This window comes from Oreochromis niloticus, linkage group LG11 (genome assembly GCF_001858045.2).
Source record: "Oreochromis niloticus isolate F11D_XX linkage group LG11, O_niloticus_UMD_NMBU, whole genome shotgun sequence".
Lineage (NCBI taxonomy): Eukaryota > Metazoa > Chordata > Actinopteri > Cichliformes > Cichlidae > Oreochromis > Oreochromis niloticus.
In genome coordinates, this window is record NC_031976.2 from 28049541 (window position 1) to 28067830 (window position 18290).

Below are 18290 nucleotides of genomic sequence, written 5' to 3' on the forward strand. Positions count from 1 at the left end.
TAAAAGGAAAAAATCTTTTGGTTTCTTTTTTTTGTGCACAAGAAGTTTGGGGCTTAATTCATCTGAGGAAACTTAAGTCTTTTGAATTGTTGATATTTCTGTGGCTATTTCCTTACCAAAAACTGAGGTGGAGCTTGAAGTATTTTCACTTTGCATGCAACATTACAAGATCTCAAAACATTTCCAAAAGTGACAGACTCGCCCATAATCGCGATTCACAGGAAGCTAAAGAATGCAGAGGCCGTCTAGCCAAATACCACAGTGATGGGACCGGTGTTTTGATTACAGCGGCACAACTTGTTTCGATGCCACGACGGCATGACTGCAGGAGGCAGGTTAGTTTGTTTGATGGGGCGCTCATCTGGAGGTTTAGCTTCAGAGAACTAAACGGTTGTTTCAGGAATACGTGACATTTGTGCGAAATGCCAGAAATAGTAACTAAATGTGTAACGTGGGAAATATAAAGCCCGTCTTTCAGCGTGCTGGTGCAAAACCACAGCTACAAATTACTGTACATCCGTGTGTGGTTTTCATACCGAAAGAAAAGTAAGTGGTGGGGGTGTGTGTCTGTGTGTGCAATGCCACAGCTTGTTGCTCTGTGGTATGCCTTTTTTTTGTTTTTGTTTCTTCGTTTGCTTTTTTCTTTTCTTTTTTTCACTGCAAGACCCCATCATTGCTACTGTAACTCACTCACTGCATAATCCAGGAACAGGATGCTGAAATATGTGTTTCTGTGCCTGTGGTGGCTCTGTGACTCACGCTGAATGGAAGTCAGAGGTAGATGAAAGCTGGAAAAAGCCAACTCTGCCTACTATAATCCTGCCACTCCCTGCCACCCCTCTAATACTTCCCAACCTCACTGGGGCCGTAACAAAAAAGAAGTGTTCTTATTAATGAAGAGCTTCTGGAAGTTTGTTTCAAGGACTGGAATTTGTGGAATTAGCACACACCTTTTCTCGCTTTCGTTCAGACTAACCAGGATGTCTTCCTCCTCTTTTCTGTTTCGCCTCTGTGTGTCAAATCAGGCTTACCTCACAAGTTTCACTAAGGGGCCCGAGGGAATTACCATTACAAAGTACGTGTGCACATAGTTTTGTGTGGGAGAGACGGCCACGACAGGAATTCCAGACTTCTCTTTTTCAGCATTTTATCCCAGCAGCTATTTCAAACAAGTGGCCTTTACCCTCCATCAACCCTTTTAGCCTTCACCCCAGAGCCCACCAGGGGAGTAACTGAAAAATCGAGCAGGGCAGAGAGCACCAGCTTCCAAAGCCCGACTGTAAATAAACAAGCTCACGTTGTCTGCTGATTCGTCACAGAAGGTTTCTGTTTCTGTTGTGGAGAGGTTTTTATGAACTTCCCTTCAGCTGGGCCCTCAACCCCAGTATCACCCACAGATGTCAGAAATGTGCAATGAATCACACACGTAATATGACTCATGTTTCAGTGACACATGGGGGCAGAGCCCCAGGCATTGAAAACTGGAAAAAAAGTGGTTGTGAAGAGGCATGCATAAAGCGGCACCGGACAGTCAACAGATGAGTCTCTCTGGGGTTTTTGTGTAAAAGTGTCTCTTGTATAACAATAACCTAATGAACTGTGGCATTATAAGTTGAATCCAAACAGTGTATTGGCACATCAGCATAATCGTTTGGGCCGTGTGAAGGCAAGCCTCAGCAGAGCCAGAAATAGCCCTGACATGAGTGTGGTGCATTAAGTTGAACAGAACACTCTGTTTCTGGATCAAAGTGACTCATGTCAAAGACATCTCATGGTCTTGGTGCGCGCATGTTCTCTTAAGACCAAATGTGTGAACTGTGTCGCACACAGGTTAACTGCCCAACGCGTGTTTTTCATTCTGTTAGTGCTACACAACTAGCCTTCATTAATACTGCACGGTGCTGTTGTAGTACAGTTCCAGGAGAAAGTTTAATCATTGTTTTTCCTGCTCCTCCTTGAGTTGGCAGATCCCGTTAAAAGTCATCTGAAATGTGACGACAGTCATGTCAGAGGGATGTGAATAAGCAAACATTTCTGTGGAAATCCGGTGTGAAGTCACAATATTGAGTTTATTTTCTTTTTCTTCGCGGTGTTTCTGTTGATGCTTTATGCTGTTATTTGGATGGGAGATTTCTTATGATCGAAGCTGTTGTCTTGCATCATTGAATGGGTTGGTCATCATTAAGAGTATTTAATCTGGTGACTCACGCACCTCCTCGTTCAGATTCTGTATATAGTTAAAATGAGGCGAACACATGTTTCATTGTGAGTCGATGTGTCATGAAGCACATGTCAAAGAACTTACATTTCTGTGGGTTTTTTCTTTTTTAAGTCATGACAGTATTCAGTACACAGTCATTACTATTCATTTCTTTACTAGATTTGTTTCCCTGCGTATCTGCATCATCTCTAGGCTTTCCTCTGTATGCAGGATTAAGTTCTAAGTGTTAGATGTGGTTTCACTGAGTGTTGCATGTTTGTTTCCCCATAAACTACCTTTATTAAAAGACAGAAAAAAGTACCTTTTAATTCATCGTGAATCTTTTTTTCTTTTTTTAATGAATAAATAATTGCTTGTGTCAAAAATTAAACTCCAAGCGAATAATGTAATATCTTCTAAGGAGTATGTTGGTAAATCTAATCACCTTTTAGACTTTACTGAAGATAAACTAAAAGTCAGAAAATGCTAAAGGTTCCAGGATATTTATCAACCTCACGTCATCTTTTAATTTAATCCCCCCCTCAGGAGCCGTTGGGGCCCAGTCCCTGTTCTCCATGCCTCGGCGGCCTGGCTATGGCACCATGGGGAAGCCAATCAAGCTGCTGGCCAACTGCTTCCAGGTGGAGATCCCCAAGATGGATGTCTACCTCTACGAGGTGGACATCAAGCCTGACAAGTGCCCACGGCGAGTCAACAGGTAAGATTGATCCACTGGCTTCTTTCTGGAAAACCTCTCACATGCAATATTTACTTCAGCTACATTTCTCGTTTTAATCCATCATGAAATATTGAGCAGCCTGAAGTGAACAAGCACTTGCCAAAGTGTACCTGTAGTTGTTGTACTTGTAAGATATTGTTTGTGTTGTACAGGACGGGCACTGGATAAAAGCAAAACCTAATGCTAGCTCTTTTAGCCTGGCTTATAGCTGCCAACTGCCACTTCTGTCCAGAGCTCACAGCACACAGTGTAAAGTTCTGCCTGTTACTTCTGTCGGCATGCACTTTGATAATTTTACAAGAGACAGAACAACTGAAAATCCTTTGTGTTCATCTTGTGCAGGGAGGTGGTTGACTCTATGGTGCAGCACTTCAAGGTGACAATCTTTGGGGATCGCAGGCCAGTCTACGATGGAAAGAAGAGTTTGTACACAGCCAACCCACTGCCTGTGGCACCCACGGGGGTGAGCTGCAGAAAAGACACAGACACAAAGGAAACGCACACTCCTTTTTCTTCAGTGCAAACTGAATGTAAACCGCATACTTGCACTCAGGCACACAATCTCAGCTGCTCATTATCACCTTAAGTGAGAAACGATGCGTCCCTGCAGTTGTTAAAGAACGTAGACGATGTTCAGAGCATCAATCTGTCTGCACCCCTTTTGTTTTGGCCCACAGGTGGACCTGGATGTCACTCTCCCAGGAGAGGGAGGGAAAGATCGGCCCTTCAAAGTTTCCATTAAGTTCGTGTCTCTCGTCAGCTGGCACATGCTCCATGAGGTGCTGACTGGCCGCAGCATGCCTGAACCCCTTGAGCTGGACAAGCCTATCAGCACCAACCCTGTACACGCAGTGGACGTAGTACTGCGAAACTTGCCCTCCATGAAGTGAGCTGCTTATTGCTCTCATGTTTTTTTTTTTTTCTTGAATGATTTCCTTATAATACCATGTAAGATAACTGGCAGATAAAGTTATGGAATTAACTTAAATTAGGAACTTTCTTGTCCTTAATTTACTTTTATTTTTTTCTGTACTGTCTTTAGCTTCATCTTCAGTCACCAAACACATAAGACATTGTAAAACCCAATCCCTGAGATACTCATAGCAAATACAATGTATTTAATTTGTCCTAGTAGCACTAATATCAGCACTCCGATCCCAGCGGAAATCAAACACGGCTTACACGGTCGCTCACAAGCACCTTACCACCTTTCATTCAGTATCGCTTCCCTAAGGCTCAGCAAAAGCACAGTTGAACACAAAATTGCCAGAGCTGTAATGAAAACCTTTTTCAAAGGATTATTAAAAAGTGGTAATATCGACACCTTTCATTTAGCTGTGCTCACAGGTTCTGGCAGCCCGGTATTACATTGGCATTTTGACACATTGCAAATGTAGGATTTGCAAAGAAGAATGAGACCTATATACAATACATAATGAGTCTTTTTGGACAAGTAATAGGAGGTTAATGGGTCTGGGCAATGTCACCACCCTCTCATCTCGCTGATGTACTTTCAGGCCATATTGAACAGCAGCTGAATGTGACTCCGCATAAATTCATATTAACCTACATTCTTAATTCAATCCATCTTTTTTTTTTTTTTTTTTTTTTTTTTGTCATCTTCTACACCGATTTCTTTTGCTCCTATTTGACCTTTTTGTTTTTCAGGCATAGCCGTGAGATCACGGTAGGCTAATCCATATGAGCCAAAAATTCAGACTGCTCTAAATGCTCTGCTTTAGGACTCTTGATGATGATGTCATTGAGAGGGGATATCTTAATATTGCTATCTCAGGTACACAGCATTGGCTGTGAGTGAAATGGCCTCAGTCACTTACTGCTCTAATCTTTTGTTTGCAACTATCAGCCAATCAGAAGAAAGTTGGCTTGATTAACAGGTGGCTTAAAGGGAGAAGTGCTAAAACACCTCCTTACAGACAGGGTTAGACTGCATCAAGTCACAGATTTATATACTGTTAGTCATATATAGAGCTACTCTACTAGAGCCCAGAAATGAAATTGTGGAGGTGGAAATGAGTATGATTGGGTTCCCTTTAATATTCAAACTTATAATTCCCCGTTTTCTGCATCTAGGTACACTCCAGTGGGCCGATCCTTCTTCTCTGCTCCAGAAGGCTATGACCATCCTCTGGGAGGTGGGAGGGAAGTTTGGTTTGGTTTCCACCAATCTGTGCGCCCAGCCATGTGGAAGATGATGCTAAACATTGATGGTAAGAACAAAAACCCAGTGTTTTCCTTGCCATCATTTTTTTTTTTAAATTCTTGACTCAAAAACAAAAGAGTAAAGTCCATATTCCTCAAATTACTAAATATTGAAAAATGCCCAACACCCACAGTCTTTTCTTTGTGATTCAATTTTTGGTTGTTTACAGTCACAAAATCAATTTTGCCGTTTCACTTTTGCAGCTGGGGAAAACTGGATTTTAATATCAAGTCTCCATGTTACAGTTTTAGAGTTTTTGCACATGATCTTTCCACTTTTTATTTGAAGAAATGTAATGACTTTATTGGACAAAAGTTTGACATGCTTCTTAATAGATACATGTCAACCTTTATTTGTTTCAGTAGCAATGATGGGGTCTGGCAGGCTCACTTCATGCTGTACTGGGGGCCACATGTTTTCATGAACACCTTCTGTAGTCTAAAGAGAAACTTAAAGATTAGCTTTTTGTTCCTGTGTTGTCACGCAATCAACTGAAACTCCTGCTGTTTTATGTTCAGTCACCGGAAAACCGATTCGATTTGTTAGCGTTGAGTTAATTCTGTTGGCTGAATGTAGGTTGTTTGGAAATGAGTAGAACTGTTGAAAATCTAAATCAATAATTGGCTCTAGCTTGAGCTTCCTATCTGTAGAGAAACATAACATGAGACAATGCACTACAATTTCAGTCTGTTGTTATTTGTGGAAAAATATGTGGCAGAGAGGATGGCAGAGAATGTGTCCTGCCATATGCACACCGCAGGAGGCTTTTGGAGATTGTGTCTGGCAGGGCTGCTGATAAGAAAGAGTGTGTGAGTGTGAGCGAGAGAGCGCCTAAGGAACATGGAGGAAGGTGGGTTCTTGGCTGGATGGGAACTGACTAGTTTGTTGCTGTGGAGACAGAGAGCAGCATGTATGTGTGTGCTTGTGCTGTTGTGCCTACATATATGAGACTAGTGGGTGTTTCTGGGGTCAGGAGGGTAGCTGTGTGCAGCGTTTCCTTGAGACAGCTTTTGTTTAGTTCCAAGTGCTTGAAGCCGCCGTCTCTTTTGGAGCCTCTCTGCTGCTCTCTGATTCTTCCTTTGTCTTCTTTGGCCTCTTGTACAGAACACTTGGCCACCTGAAGTGTCTTGTCTGCTCTTCATCAGCAAACTAGAACTCCGACTGTTTGCAAACCATTCACATGTTGCATTGTATATTTGTAAAGCAAACTAATAAGCCTGCCTTAAATAGCCAAGCATGAAGGAAACAAACACTACCTCCCACAGTCTGCGTTATGTGCGTGTAAGTACTCTCAACAGCTACTTCATTAGGTACACCTGTTCAACTGGTCATTGACGTTAAAAATCTAATTGGCCAAATACATGTCAGCAGCTACTTTAGGCATGTAGTCGTGGTCAAAACGACCTGCTGCAGTTCAAACTGAGCATTAGAGTAAGAAACAAATGTTATTTAAGTAACTTTGAATGTAGCATGGTTCAGCCTTCTTTAGTGTTTAGAGTCTGACATCAGTGGAGCATTTACAAACGGCTTCAAATCAAATGACTCAAATATTTACTCGGTATGCAGAAGAGCATCTGTGAAGACACAACACATAGAATATTAAAGTAGATGAGCTACAGCAGCAGAATTCTGACCCTACCCCCTGAATGGAGGTAGGGTCAGAAATTGTTGAAAACAACATGAAGGAATCGATCTGTCCTGCCACAAATCCTTGGTTCAGGCTGTTGCAGGTGGTGTAATCGTGTTGGGGATATTTTCTTGGACTACAGGAATATTGATGCCGACCATGTCCATCACCACAGTATACTTCTGATGGCTGCTTCCAGCAGAATAGCATGCCATCTCACAAATCTCAGATCATCTCAAATTGGTCTCTTGAACATGACGATGAGTTCACGTAGATCTCAATCCAATAGAGCAGTAGGAGATTGACGTCATGGATGTGGAACCAACAAATCGCCAGCAACTGTTTGATGCTATCATGTAAAAATGGACCAGAATCACTGATGAATGATTCCAGCACCTTGTTGAATCAGTGCTGTGAAGAATTAAGTCAGTTCTGAGGCAAAAAGAGGGTCCAACCTGATACTAGCAAAGTGTATTTAATGAAGTAGCCAGGGAGTGTAAATGAAATTATTTTAATTGCAGAGCAGTGAGATGTTTTTAAAGGTTTCTTTTACTTCGGTGACTCAGACACTTCTGCGCATAGAAAATGAAAACAGAATGCGTGGGAAGGACAGCTAAGCGTCATAGATGTGGGTTTTTAGAGAAGGTGTTTTACATCACAACGCATCACTAGATTACTTCTCAAGATTCTCATCCTCACCGCTGCACTTCTCCATCTCCCCGTGTCCATTTTTGGGTTTCCTTTGATCTGGCTTTTAGTTTTGTCATACCTGTTCTTTTTTTGTTTCCCCCTCTCTCATCTCACAGCTACATTTATGTGCTTATACACAAGGTGCTAATGCAAGGTAGCCTCCACATCCCCTTCTGCATGAATCATGCTTCCTGTTTTCAACTAGTATTTCTGCCACATTAACTGCAGCGCTGTGTGGTTACCATGCACATTTTGAATGAACATCAGGAATACACTTTGTTCCTTTCAGAGTCTTCTTCTCTGCTGTTATAGCTCAGCTGGTCTTTATACGGTGACTTTGGTCCTTTACTGCCAGGTTAGAATAGAATAGAATAGAATAGCCTTTATTGTCATTGTACAGGGTACAACGAAATTGGAGTGCCACTCCAGGTTCTGACTTAAGAATAAAATAAAAATAAAAGCTTATCTCCACTTGAAAATAATTTCTTTGGGAAGTGCCGCGAGTGTCCCATTGGCACATACCTCCACTGCCTGCTAACCGTGCACTGAAAAGGCATAAGTGTCACCACCTGTTCTCTCGCGAAATTTGGTTTCCTGTGACTTCTTTCTCTTCATCAAATTGAAAGTGAAATTGAAGGCTGGTGTCATTTTGACACCTTAGAGGAAATTCGGCGCAGATGACGAGCTTTTCTTGACGTCATGAAACTTTGGAAATCGCTGTAAAAATGGTGGCTGTACTGGATGTTTTCCATGGGTGCACCAGAAGACGAACTTGAAAGGGAAATTGGCTAAGAAAAAAAAAGTAATGCTAAATGTTCTTTCTGTTGATTGGACAGCCTTTTATTTTTTTTTCTGATGTCGATTCCTGTCCAGTAATAAACAAGTCAAAAATCAGTCAAAGCAGTCAAAAATCATGATTTTTGACTGCATATAACTTTTACATTTTTGCTTTTTCTCTTTCTCTCTCTTTCAGTTAGATATTGTTTGCAGTGCCTCGTGATTATTCATTTTTCGGTTTAGTTTTTTTATTGTTGTTCCTAAATGACACTTGTTGTGTTTTTTTGCCTTTGCAGTGTCTGCCACAGCCTTCTACAAAGCCCAGCCAGTGATCCAGTTCATGTGTGAAGTGCTGGATATTCACAACATCGACGAGCAGCCTCGCCCTCTCACAGACTCGCACAGGGTCAAATTCACCAAAGAAATCAAAGGTGACGAGTTGAGTTTAAATCGGATTAAACTGGGACGCCACAAATCACAGCTCTTCATACAAAAACAAATACTTAATGGTAACACTTTGTATTATTCACCAGGTTTAAAGGTGGAGGTGACGCACTGTGGAACCATGCGGAGGAAGTACCGCGTCTGCAACGTGACCCGTCGACCTGCCAGCCATCAAACGTGAGTCAGCCTCTGGGGCGGGCAAGGGAATAGGAGCCACTGCGAACAGTGTGCGAGTGAGATGAAGGCAGGGGAAACCAGAGGATGTGTTCACCGAATCACCACCAAACAAACCAGATAATGGCTGACTCATCCGACAACCATGCGCTCGATGTTAGTCATCCATTCGTGAGGCAGCTGTGTGGCTGCAGTGTCAGGACAGAACTGCTCTGTGTGCCATGACTACAGTTTGATTATTTTTTTAAAAGGGAAATTATCACAGAAAGAGTGATTTGTCAGTTTAAGCCTGACAAAAACACATGTGGATCTAACCTTGGTAGTCATTGCTCACTTCCCTAAACCATTTCTTTCATCCTGAAACTGACAATAAACCAAATAAGTATTTAAAACCAAATAAAAAATATGTTAAGACTTTTAGCAGTTGAATAGCTCTGCATTTGCAGAGGAATGACCTTCTATCTGTCACTTGCACATTAACCAAATTAACAGCAAAATAATGCATGGGGGACTTGACATTGCTCACATCAATTAACATTTGCATTGCTCTTGACAAAAACTCTCCTCTCTGCAGGTTCCCTCTGCAGCTGGAGAATGGCCAGACTGTAGAGCGTACTGTAGCCCAGTACTTCAGGGAGAAGTACAACCTGCAGCTCAAATATCCACATTTACCCTGTCTACAGGTGGGCCAGGAGCAAAAGCACACCTACCTGCCCCTAGAGGTGAGAGAAAAGAAGCTGCATTTCCACTCAGTTATGGGGGAGTCTGACAGTAACTATTAAATCAAGCATGATGGTCTGGTGGGCAGCTCCCAGAGCAGCTGAAGAAAAAGCTCCGGTTTGCCCAGGGGGAGAAAAAAGAAAAAAAAGGAAAGCCTCTTATTTGCTTTTGTTTCCTTGCAGGTGTGTAATATTGTAGCTGGTCAACGGTGCATCAAGAAGCTGACAGATAATCAGACCTCCACTATGATCAAAGCCACAGCTCGCTCTGCACCTGACAGACAGGAGGAGATCAGCAGGCTGGTGAGTTCTGGAAATGCCCTCTGAATACGGCTCTCCTGTCTTCTACATGCACACGGTTTGAATATAGGAAATGACAATAAAAGGGATTTGTTTATAGGCTGTGTTTTAAGAATTGTCTGTTCAGTATAGAACAGGGGTGTCAAAAATAAGGCCCGGGGGCCAGAATTGGCCCGGCAAATGCTCCAATCTGGCCCACTGGACAACCTTGGAAAAATGTGAAGGAGGCCCTAGATTTAGAACTTTTAGTTTTTAGTACATTATTATTAAATAATAATAATATTAATATATTTTAGTGATATAATTTAACACATTTTGTATCGGTTTATTAGGCAACGGTAGCTTGAAATCTCATTCAGTAGTGTATTATTAATAATACTGCTGCATGTATTGCTGATGTATTTATCTTTACTGCTGTTAAAAATAAACCAGCAGAGCATTTCATCCCTCTGTAGTGCTTCAAGAATGCATTCCCAGTGGTTGAGTTTAGATTAGAGGTCAAAAGTAAGAGCCTCTTTTTGGGGTCAGGGGTGACTGGGTGCATTGTTAGGCTTGTTGATACTTGGTTGCTGTACTGTTCACCTTTTGTGTTAAATTACGGGTCTTATAATCTCCTTGACTACATTCTCATTTTATATTGTGAACAGAGGCAGGTCTACACGGTTCTATATCACATTTGGTCACTGCAGGGTCAACAAAATGTTGCAATCTTAATAGCTTTAATGTGAAGCTACTATAATGTCTGCAGCATACTGTTTAGAGAGAGGATGACAGACTATGTAGTGACTCCCTCTGGCCACCGTCAGATCAGCAGCACACATGTAATACCTGCCCTTACCTTATTAAACCCTGTCTTGCTATCTGTTGACTGTAGAGCAGAATGGCCAGATTTGCCCACAGGAAATTATTGTACATGTCACTGCGCCCGCATTTTCATTATACGCAACATTTCTCACAACTGAAGGAACACGGTGGTTGGAATAACAGATTGAATGTTGCAGGAGGACAAAACAAGCAGATAAGCTGTGTTTGTCAGAACTACATAATGGATCCTGTAATACTTTTGGTTATTGTGGTCATGGCTCCTGTTCTGGACAGAAGTGCTGACATTTGACATTTTGTGGCATGTCAGTAATTTTCATTTAGTCTTTTTTTTCTTTTGCATCAACGTCATATGAACACTTTAACAATTACTTTGTTACAGCTCTAACTCACAACCAGCTCTTCGAGGTTGGTTGTGGATAGCCTAGTGTGTTTAACACTTGTTTTTATATTAACAAATTGACTATAAGGTTTAGATACTGAGCCTTAAAGGCAATCAGATTTTGTTACTTCACACAGATCCGTGTATCACCTTTGTTTTCAGTCATCTTTAAGCAGAGTGGTGGTGATGTGTTAATCATTTAAAGGCGGGAGAAAAATATGTCATTTTAATTGCAGATTTTTCAAAAGTTACTTTTAGCCCCCAAGCCCCCCCATAAGTGTGCAAACAGCAGCAGAAACTTTGGGAGAATGCTTGCCTCTATAGCACACCCTCACCCACTGCGGTGGCTTTTAGTCATGCTGTCAAAAGTTACCTTAGCCTGACCCTGCCTAATTTTACTACTCTTTGCTTCCAGGTGCGCAGTGCCAACTATGAGGCAGACCCTTTTGTGCAGGAGTTCCAGTTCAAAGTGCGTGACGAGATGGCCCACGTGACGGGGCGAGTGCTACCCGCCCCCATGCTGCAGTACGGCGGCAGGGTGAGCACAGAGCACTTTATGGTACCCTTCCTTTAAATCACGCCCATTCTCTCTGTTTGTCTGACACGCTCTCCCCTTCTGCAGCCTTTACTCCACTTTCTCTGTGGGGGAATTAACCCACTGGCTTCTGTGTGTGCTCCATGATGTCACTGTTTTTGGTCTTTGTGGTTCAGTCTCAGTAGTGCATCCTTTTATTTCAATTTTTAGAAACGTTTATTAAATTCACGATGTTGAGGCGGTTATTTGGACACTTTAACTTTTTAATCATTTGTAACAAAGATTGTTTTCAATCCAAAAGATCACCCAATTCATGATTGGATCGCTCCTCAAGTACATTGGATACGGAGCAAAAAACATTGCTAATGCTAGTTTTTCCATTGAAAAGTGTAGAAGCAGCTTATTGAGCTTGAACTACAATGTTGATTAACATCTTTCTGTTTATCTTGGAGGAAAGCACCAACTGTAATGTAATAATGAAACCTTTGACACAGAAATACACACTGTACTAAATGTTATGCACACAGCAAATTACATCTTAAATGCTACAGTCTGCAGCACACAGTGCAACCAAATGGCTTTGCAGTAAGATTTCAAGTTAAGATTTTAAAAGTTAAATTTTACAAAAAAAAAGCTTGTTTTTATGGAGTCTGTGTTTGTCAAAATGTGAATTTATGTACAAATTTGGTGTGGGTCATGGGTGCGTTTGGATTGTGTGGATTTTCAGAAACTGCGTTTACCTGTATATGGTTGAGTGTGTATGAGGAGTGTGAATGTGAGTGTTTTTCTGCATAATCGCGAGTACATCGCCTGAGATTGTAGTGTTGTTTCAGAACCGCACTGTAGCCACGCCCAGCCATGGCGTGTGGGACATGAGGGGAAAGCAGTTCCACACCGGGGTAGAGATCAAGATGTGGGCCATTGCCTGTTTCGCCACACAGAGGCAGTGTCGAGAAGAAATCCTCAAGTGAGATCCTGTGCTAATATATATTTTTTTCTCATCCCAGTGGTCTCCTTTGTAGGTTCTTTTGTCTCACTGTGAATATGGTGGTGACGCTCAATCACATCATTGTGCAGTATATTTATAATTTGTCATCATAAACATTTCTAAATCATGTCTTTTTTAAGTAAGTTTCTTTTTGAAAAATGGTTTAAATTTTCCAAAATTAACTAAAACCATCAACAGAATCAGAAATGGGGTAAAAAAAAATTATATATGGCAAAAGTTAAAAGAACAGCAGTTAACATTTTAACACACAAACTGACAAAACAGTGCCCCCTGGTGGTGAAAAGAAAATCTGTTAAAATTTTAAGAGGGTGATTACAAAAAGTACCGTTGAGCTGCTTTGATGTTAGAAATGAGCTCATTTGTTCACGGGTGCCTTCCCAAACTGCAGAGCACAATCAATTCATAATTTCTGGTTCAAACAAAACCCAACTAAAAGAATCAGATCATCTGAGCAGAACGCGGATGGCCATGTTGTTTGTAGAAGGAGCCTTATGTTTCCTTTTGATGTCTTTGTTTTTACTAGTGGAACAGTACACGTTCTGTTAGACAGAAGCAGTGTTTAACTCTAAACACTAAAATCCCATTCCTGTAATTATCTAAAAGGATTTTAACACCTACTTGAGAAATTACAATGCCTGTGGAAACATTCCAGCTGGAGTTTCAAGTACTCAGATTTGTTCAGGCTTTCAAAATGCAGTTTTGAGACACAAATTTAGGATGAACATCAACATAAATGCACATTAGTTTGATTTTGGGCATTAAGACATAATGACTAAGCTAAGCTAACTGCCTTCAATACAATATTCATGTTTTGCAGAGAAAACTTGGCACTGTTTTTTTTTTTTTTTTTTTTTTCTTTTTCCCCCTGAGCTCATCTTCAGATGCTACATTCTTGGAGCTCTTCAAAAACAATTGTCTTCATTGTTTACTCTTTGCTTGCTTCCATTCTTCATGTCAGGGGTTTCACAGACCAGCTGCGTAAAATCTCAAAGGATGCTGGGATGCCCATCCAAGGCCAGCCGTGTTTCTGTAAATACGCCCAGGGAGCAGACAGCGTGGAGCCCATGTTCAGACACCTGAAGAACACCTATGCCGGACTGCAGCTCATAATCGTCATCCTGCCGGGAAAAACTCCTGTCTACGGTTAGAAAACTGCTTAAAATGAGACATTATATTTGAGTCGAGAGCAGTGTTGGGTACCAGAAAACAATTATTTGTTACAAGTGTTGCCTACTTAAAAAAAAAAAGATTACTTTTGCATTACCAGAAATAAACACTGCAATTAAATTCCTTGTAGATGTTGGCTTTATAGATCAGGGCACGTGTTGCCTACTGCCCGGCTACCTTTTGATTGTGTTGCTTTGATCTCATTTCATAGTGAGGTAGCGTTAGTCTCATCTCTTCCGCTACTTCTCCGGTAACAAGATCATTCACTTCCTGAAATTGACAGCTTAACCGAAGTAGAGGGTGGCCATTGCCGCTTCTTTATCTCCAGCATCACTCTTGCTATCAGAGAGCTGTGTCTCCATCGTTTGTGTGCTGTGCTTGGCTTGTAGATGCTTCCTTACTTCTGAAAGGGAGGCCTTCATAGCTGACAGGCACCTATTATCAACCGAAGTTTATAGAGTTTGCATCTCACTGTGTTGTTTTTTCCTTTTCACCTAAAAATTCAAAGTAATGCAAATTATTCTGGGAAGTGAAGGGTGTTCTCTCTAATCTTATTTGCTGTGGTACATGTGCACACTGATGCACTGTAGGATTTTATACTAATAGGCATAAATATGTCGGTGTGTTGCTTCTGGATTTTTTTTTTTTTTTTTTTATGACAACAAAAGAAACAACATAAAATTTTAACAGTAAACTATGATCTAAACCCACACTTGTTGGTCTTAATATTAGTAATATTGTGATTGAATGTGGGAGTTATGAGCCCTCTTCTTTGTCTATCAAAATTTTTTTCAGTTGTAATACAGATTTGAAATCTTTGCGTGGGGTGTGTGTGCGTGTGTCTGCCTCTGACTTCCTGTTTTTTGCATCACTCATAGCGGAGGTAAAGCGTGTGGGAGACACTCTGTTGGGCATGGCGACTCAGTGTGTTCAGGTTAAGAACGTGGTGAAGACGTCACCGCAGACTCTGTCCAACCTCTGCCTCAAGATCAATGTGAAGCTGGGAGGGATCAACAACATCCTGGTACCTCACCAACGGTGAGCCGCGTTCTCCCTCTCATTATATGGCAGTGTTATAATACTAGATTAAGATGTCTTATTAAATAAAGTTTCACGTTAAGGGTTATGGTGACATGACACTTTGTGTATTATTATGTAACTACTTCAGTGTTTTTGATCTTTTTTTCCTAATGTGTCTCGATCCACAGACCATCAGTGTTTCAGCAGCCAGTTATCTTCTTGGGAGCAGATGTTACACATCCACCAGCCGGAGATGGGAAGAAGCCTTCTATTGCAGCAGTTAGTTTCTTTATGTCCCCCTCCTCCAGTAGTTAAATATATAAACTTGTAGTTTTTGTTTTGATAATATTCCTCTTCCCTGATGGGTGTTACAACCCCAGCTCTCTCTAGGGGGCGACGCGAAAGTAGTAAAAAGATGTAATGGATGAAGGCAAGAGTTATAATCTTTCAGAAAGTCAAATAAAGTCTTCACAGACAATAAATCCAAACACTATTTTGGGCTTCGATCCCACTCTGTGAAGAATAAATATTTAACAGAAGACTTGCTGTAGCCCTCAACCCAAATGTTAATAAGCAGACACATTCTCTAAGTGCGAGTGATGTTGGGGGTGAAATCCTATTGGGAGAGAAAACTAAACATACAATAGTAAACACTGCTGAGTGCAAACAGAAAACTAGTAAAGACATGAATCAAGTTATGGATTGAGCAAATTAATGGTCACACTTCTGTAGAAACTCATAGAGACACAAGAAAAATTTAGTTTGTGCAACTGGAAAGTGACAAGTGAAGCACAGGTACAGTGAGGGGACAGGACTGGGGAGGTGGCAGAAAGGTTTAGTGGAAGCACTGACCCTGGATCAGGGCTGAAACGTACCGATTTGCATGCAGAAAAACATTCAGTGAGTTAGTAATGCAAAGAGAGGAGGAAATACTGACACTTCTATGAATAATGTCTCACTTTCCCTTCCACATAAAATCCATTCCCCTTTAACAATGGCTCCTCTGCTCCAAACTCTCTTTGTCAGGTGGTAGGTAGTATGGACGCCCACCCCAGCAGGTACTGTGCCACCGTACGAGTCCAGAGGCCCAGGCAGGAGGTCATCCAGGACCTGGCCTCTATGGTGCGGGAACTGCTGATCCAGTTCTACAAGTCAACCCGCTACAAGCCCACACGGATCATTTTCTACAGGGATGGAGTTTCAGAAGGCCAGTTCAGACAGGTATAGTCCCACTTTTTTTCTTTTTTTTTTTTTTATCTTAAACTCAGGGTTTTACTAAAGATGTGAAAAAGACTAAACCAGCTAGAATTCTGCAGTATGTCATTTTTTTTGTTCAAGACGTTATTTGGGATTTTACTGAGTTTGGGTACGTTTTAATCTTTGTAGCTGAGGCATACTGGTAAAGAACATGTTTATGTATTCCATAAATACTTTTAATCACAAATTAGTGAAGTCAATAACAGTATTCCCAAATTTCTTAGTTGTATAACTTTTTTGAAGTTGGGTCGTATGGCAGCACACACAACCGAAAATGATATTTCATATTATTTTAATTGTCGTCTTCTTCAGGTGCTGTATTATGAGCTGCTGGCCATTCGTGAGGCCTGTATCAGCCTGGAGAAGGAGTACCAGCCAGGCATCACCTACATTGTTGTGCAAAAACGCCACCATACACGCCTCTTCTGTGCCGACCGCAACGAGAGAGTGAGTCATCACCGCACACCAGCTCATGCTGTTGCTCTTTTAGTATGATGTTTCCTCTTAAAGTCAACATGGTGTGTTCATGTGTTCATCTGTTTGTTTTTTTTATGTTCTATGTTGGAACATTAACTACTGAAAATGGGCCTCTTTAATTACCTTTTGTTGTCATTTCGGCTGTTCACCCTCCTGACTGCTGTAATTACATTCGATTAAAGCATTAGGGCCCAGTGCAAACCAAGAGCTCTGGAGTGGCACTCAAGGCCTCGAGAGTGAGACCCAGCCAGTAACAACCTTATTTTCAGCGCTCGCACTCTTCTTACAGAGCATTAGGCTCCCTGGGGCATTAGGCTTTTAATTGGTTGTTTGGAAAGCACTTGGCGAACCTTTGCCTGGGTCTCTCCATCAGCTAGTTCTTCTTTTTAATCATCAGAAATTTTAGTTCCCGACATAATTTAGTACTTTAAAAGCCCTGCTATCTCTGCCTCTTTTTTTTTTTTTTAATGGCGAAAAAGGAGGAAAACAAGTTGAAAGTCAAAAAGCATTAGTATTGAGGGTAACTGAAATTAATTTTGCTTTTCAAGGTTGGACGTAGTGGAAACATTCCCGCTGGTACTACTGTGGATACGGACATCACGCATCCCTACGAGTTCGATTTTTACCTCTGCAGTCACGCTGGAATACAGGTCGGTCCAACCTCTTCTCCATCTCATATGTTGCCATATGTCTACAGTATTTCATCTCCTTTTCCTTCAAAAAAACATAAACATCTGCTCTTTTGTAGATAAGTAATGAATAGGATTCAGGAATAAACCAAACACAAGCAGTTTTAAAGTTGACGTGTTTTCTTTTTAAAGCAGATAGGTTTTTCTAGATCATGATGCAATTTAAGCAAACATGAAGTTTATAGCTGTGCGGTTTGTGCACTGGAAACACCTCAGCATAGCAGAGCAAAGAGTGGACAAAGAGTACACAGTTAAAGCAAATAAAACGTTCCTTCTCGAATGTTTTGACTATAGTTGAACTGTTTAGTTTAGGGGTTCGCTAATCCAGTACCTCATTAGCTTATCAGCCCCCATACATGGCAAATTGTGCAATCCTTTAACTTAAACTATCATGTAAAAGAGCAGCAGCTGAAGCTTTGTCCAGGAAAATGTGTTATTAACAGCTTTGGTACCTAAAATTCGCTGTCTGTATATTTAGGATGGCATGGAGCCATCCCATATGTCCCTTATTTCAAAACACAAAGATTAGACTGAAGTTCTGTAGTTAGCTGATTTGTACTTGCAGCATTCATGTTTTATTTATCTATTTTTTTAAACACATATCTCATATACCTAAGCACAGTTAGGTGATGTTCCTGAGTTTTCTGGGCTGTATTTCCTGTCAGCTGTGTCCCAGTTTTGTATTGAATCTTACTTAATGCTTACCTCCCTCTCAGGGCACCAGTCGGCCCTCCCACTACCATGTACTGTGGGACGACAACTGTTTTACCGCTGACGAGTTCCAGCTGCTCACCTACCAGTTGTGCCACACCTATGTGCGCTGTACCCGCTCAGTCTCCATCCCTGCGCCAGCCTACTATGCCCACCTGGTGGCCTTTCGTGCCCGCTATCATTTGGTTGACAAAGAACATGACAGGTAAGGAGAGTGAATGCATTCTTCCCATTTAAACTTGCTCTGTGAAGGTGCTAGAGTTCACGTGTGCTGGATGAATTGTCCTATTTTTGTCACTCATCTTAACGGGTCCTTTCTTGTTCTTT

The 18290-nt window shown here is 41.4% G+C and overlaps 1 protein-coding gene across 3 annotated transcripts in view; it reads left to right on the forward strand.

The window, feature by feature from the left end:
- ago3a (argonaute RISC catalytic component 3a) overlaps positions 1-18290 on the forward strand; it is a 39632-nt gene that overhangs the window by 12933 nt on the left and 8409 nt on the right. For 2 of the 3 annotated variants that reach the window (XR_266609.4, XM_005455329.4), the window contains exons 2-18: positions 2747-2918; positions 3282-3402; positions 3617-3825; positions 5034-5170; positions 8554-8688; positions 8791-8878; positions 9450-9597; positions 9778-9897; positions 11514-11657; positions 12467-12600; positions 13601-13785; positions 14688-14847; positions 15018-15108; positions 15856-16050; positions 16399-16533; positions 17112-17213; positions 17969-18168. Coding sequence is in view for 2 of the 3 variants with exons in the window: in XM_005455329.4 (XP_005455386.1) it covers positions 2747-2918; positions 3282-3402; positions 3617-3825; positions 5034-5170; positions 8554-8688; positions 8791-8878; positions 9450-9597; positions 9778-9897; positions 11514-11657; positions 12467-12600; positions 13601-13785; positions 14688-14847; positions 15018-15108; positions 15856-16050; positions 16399-16533; positions 17112-17213; positions 17969-18168 (2476 nt within the window). In the remaining variant the exon portion in view is untranslated. The remainder of the gene's footprint in view (positions 1-2746; positions 2919-3281; positions 3403-3616; positions 3826-5033; positions 5171-8553; positions 8689-8790; positions 8879-9449; positions 9598-9777; positions 9898-11513; positions 11658-12466; positions 12601-13600; positions 13786-14687; positions 14848-15017; positions 15109-15855; positions 16051-16398; positions 16534-17111; positions 17214-17968; positions 18169-18290) is intronic. The other variant, XM_005455330.4, reaches the window with a different exon arrangement.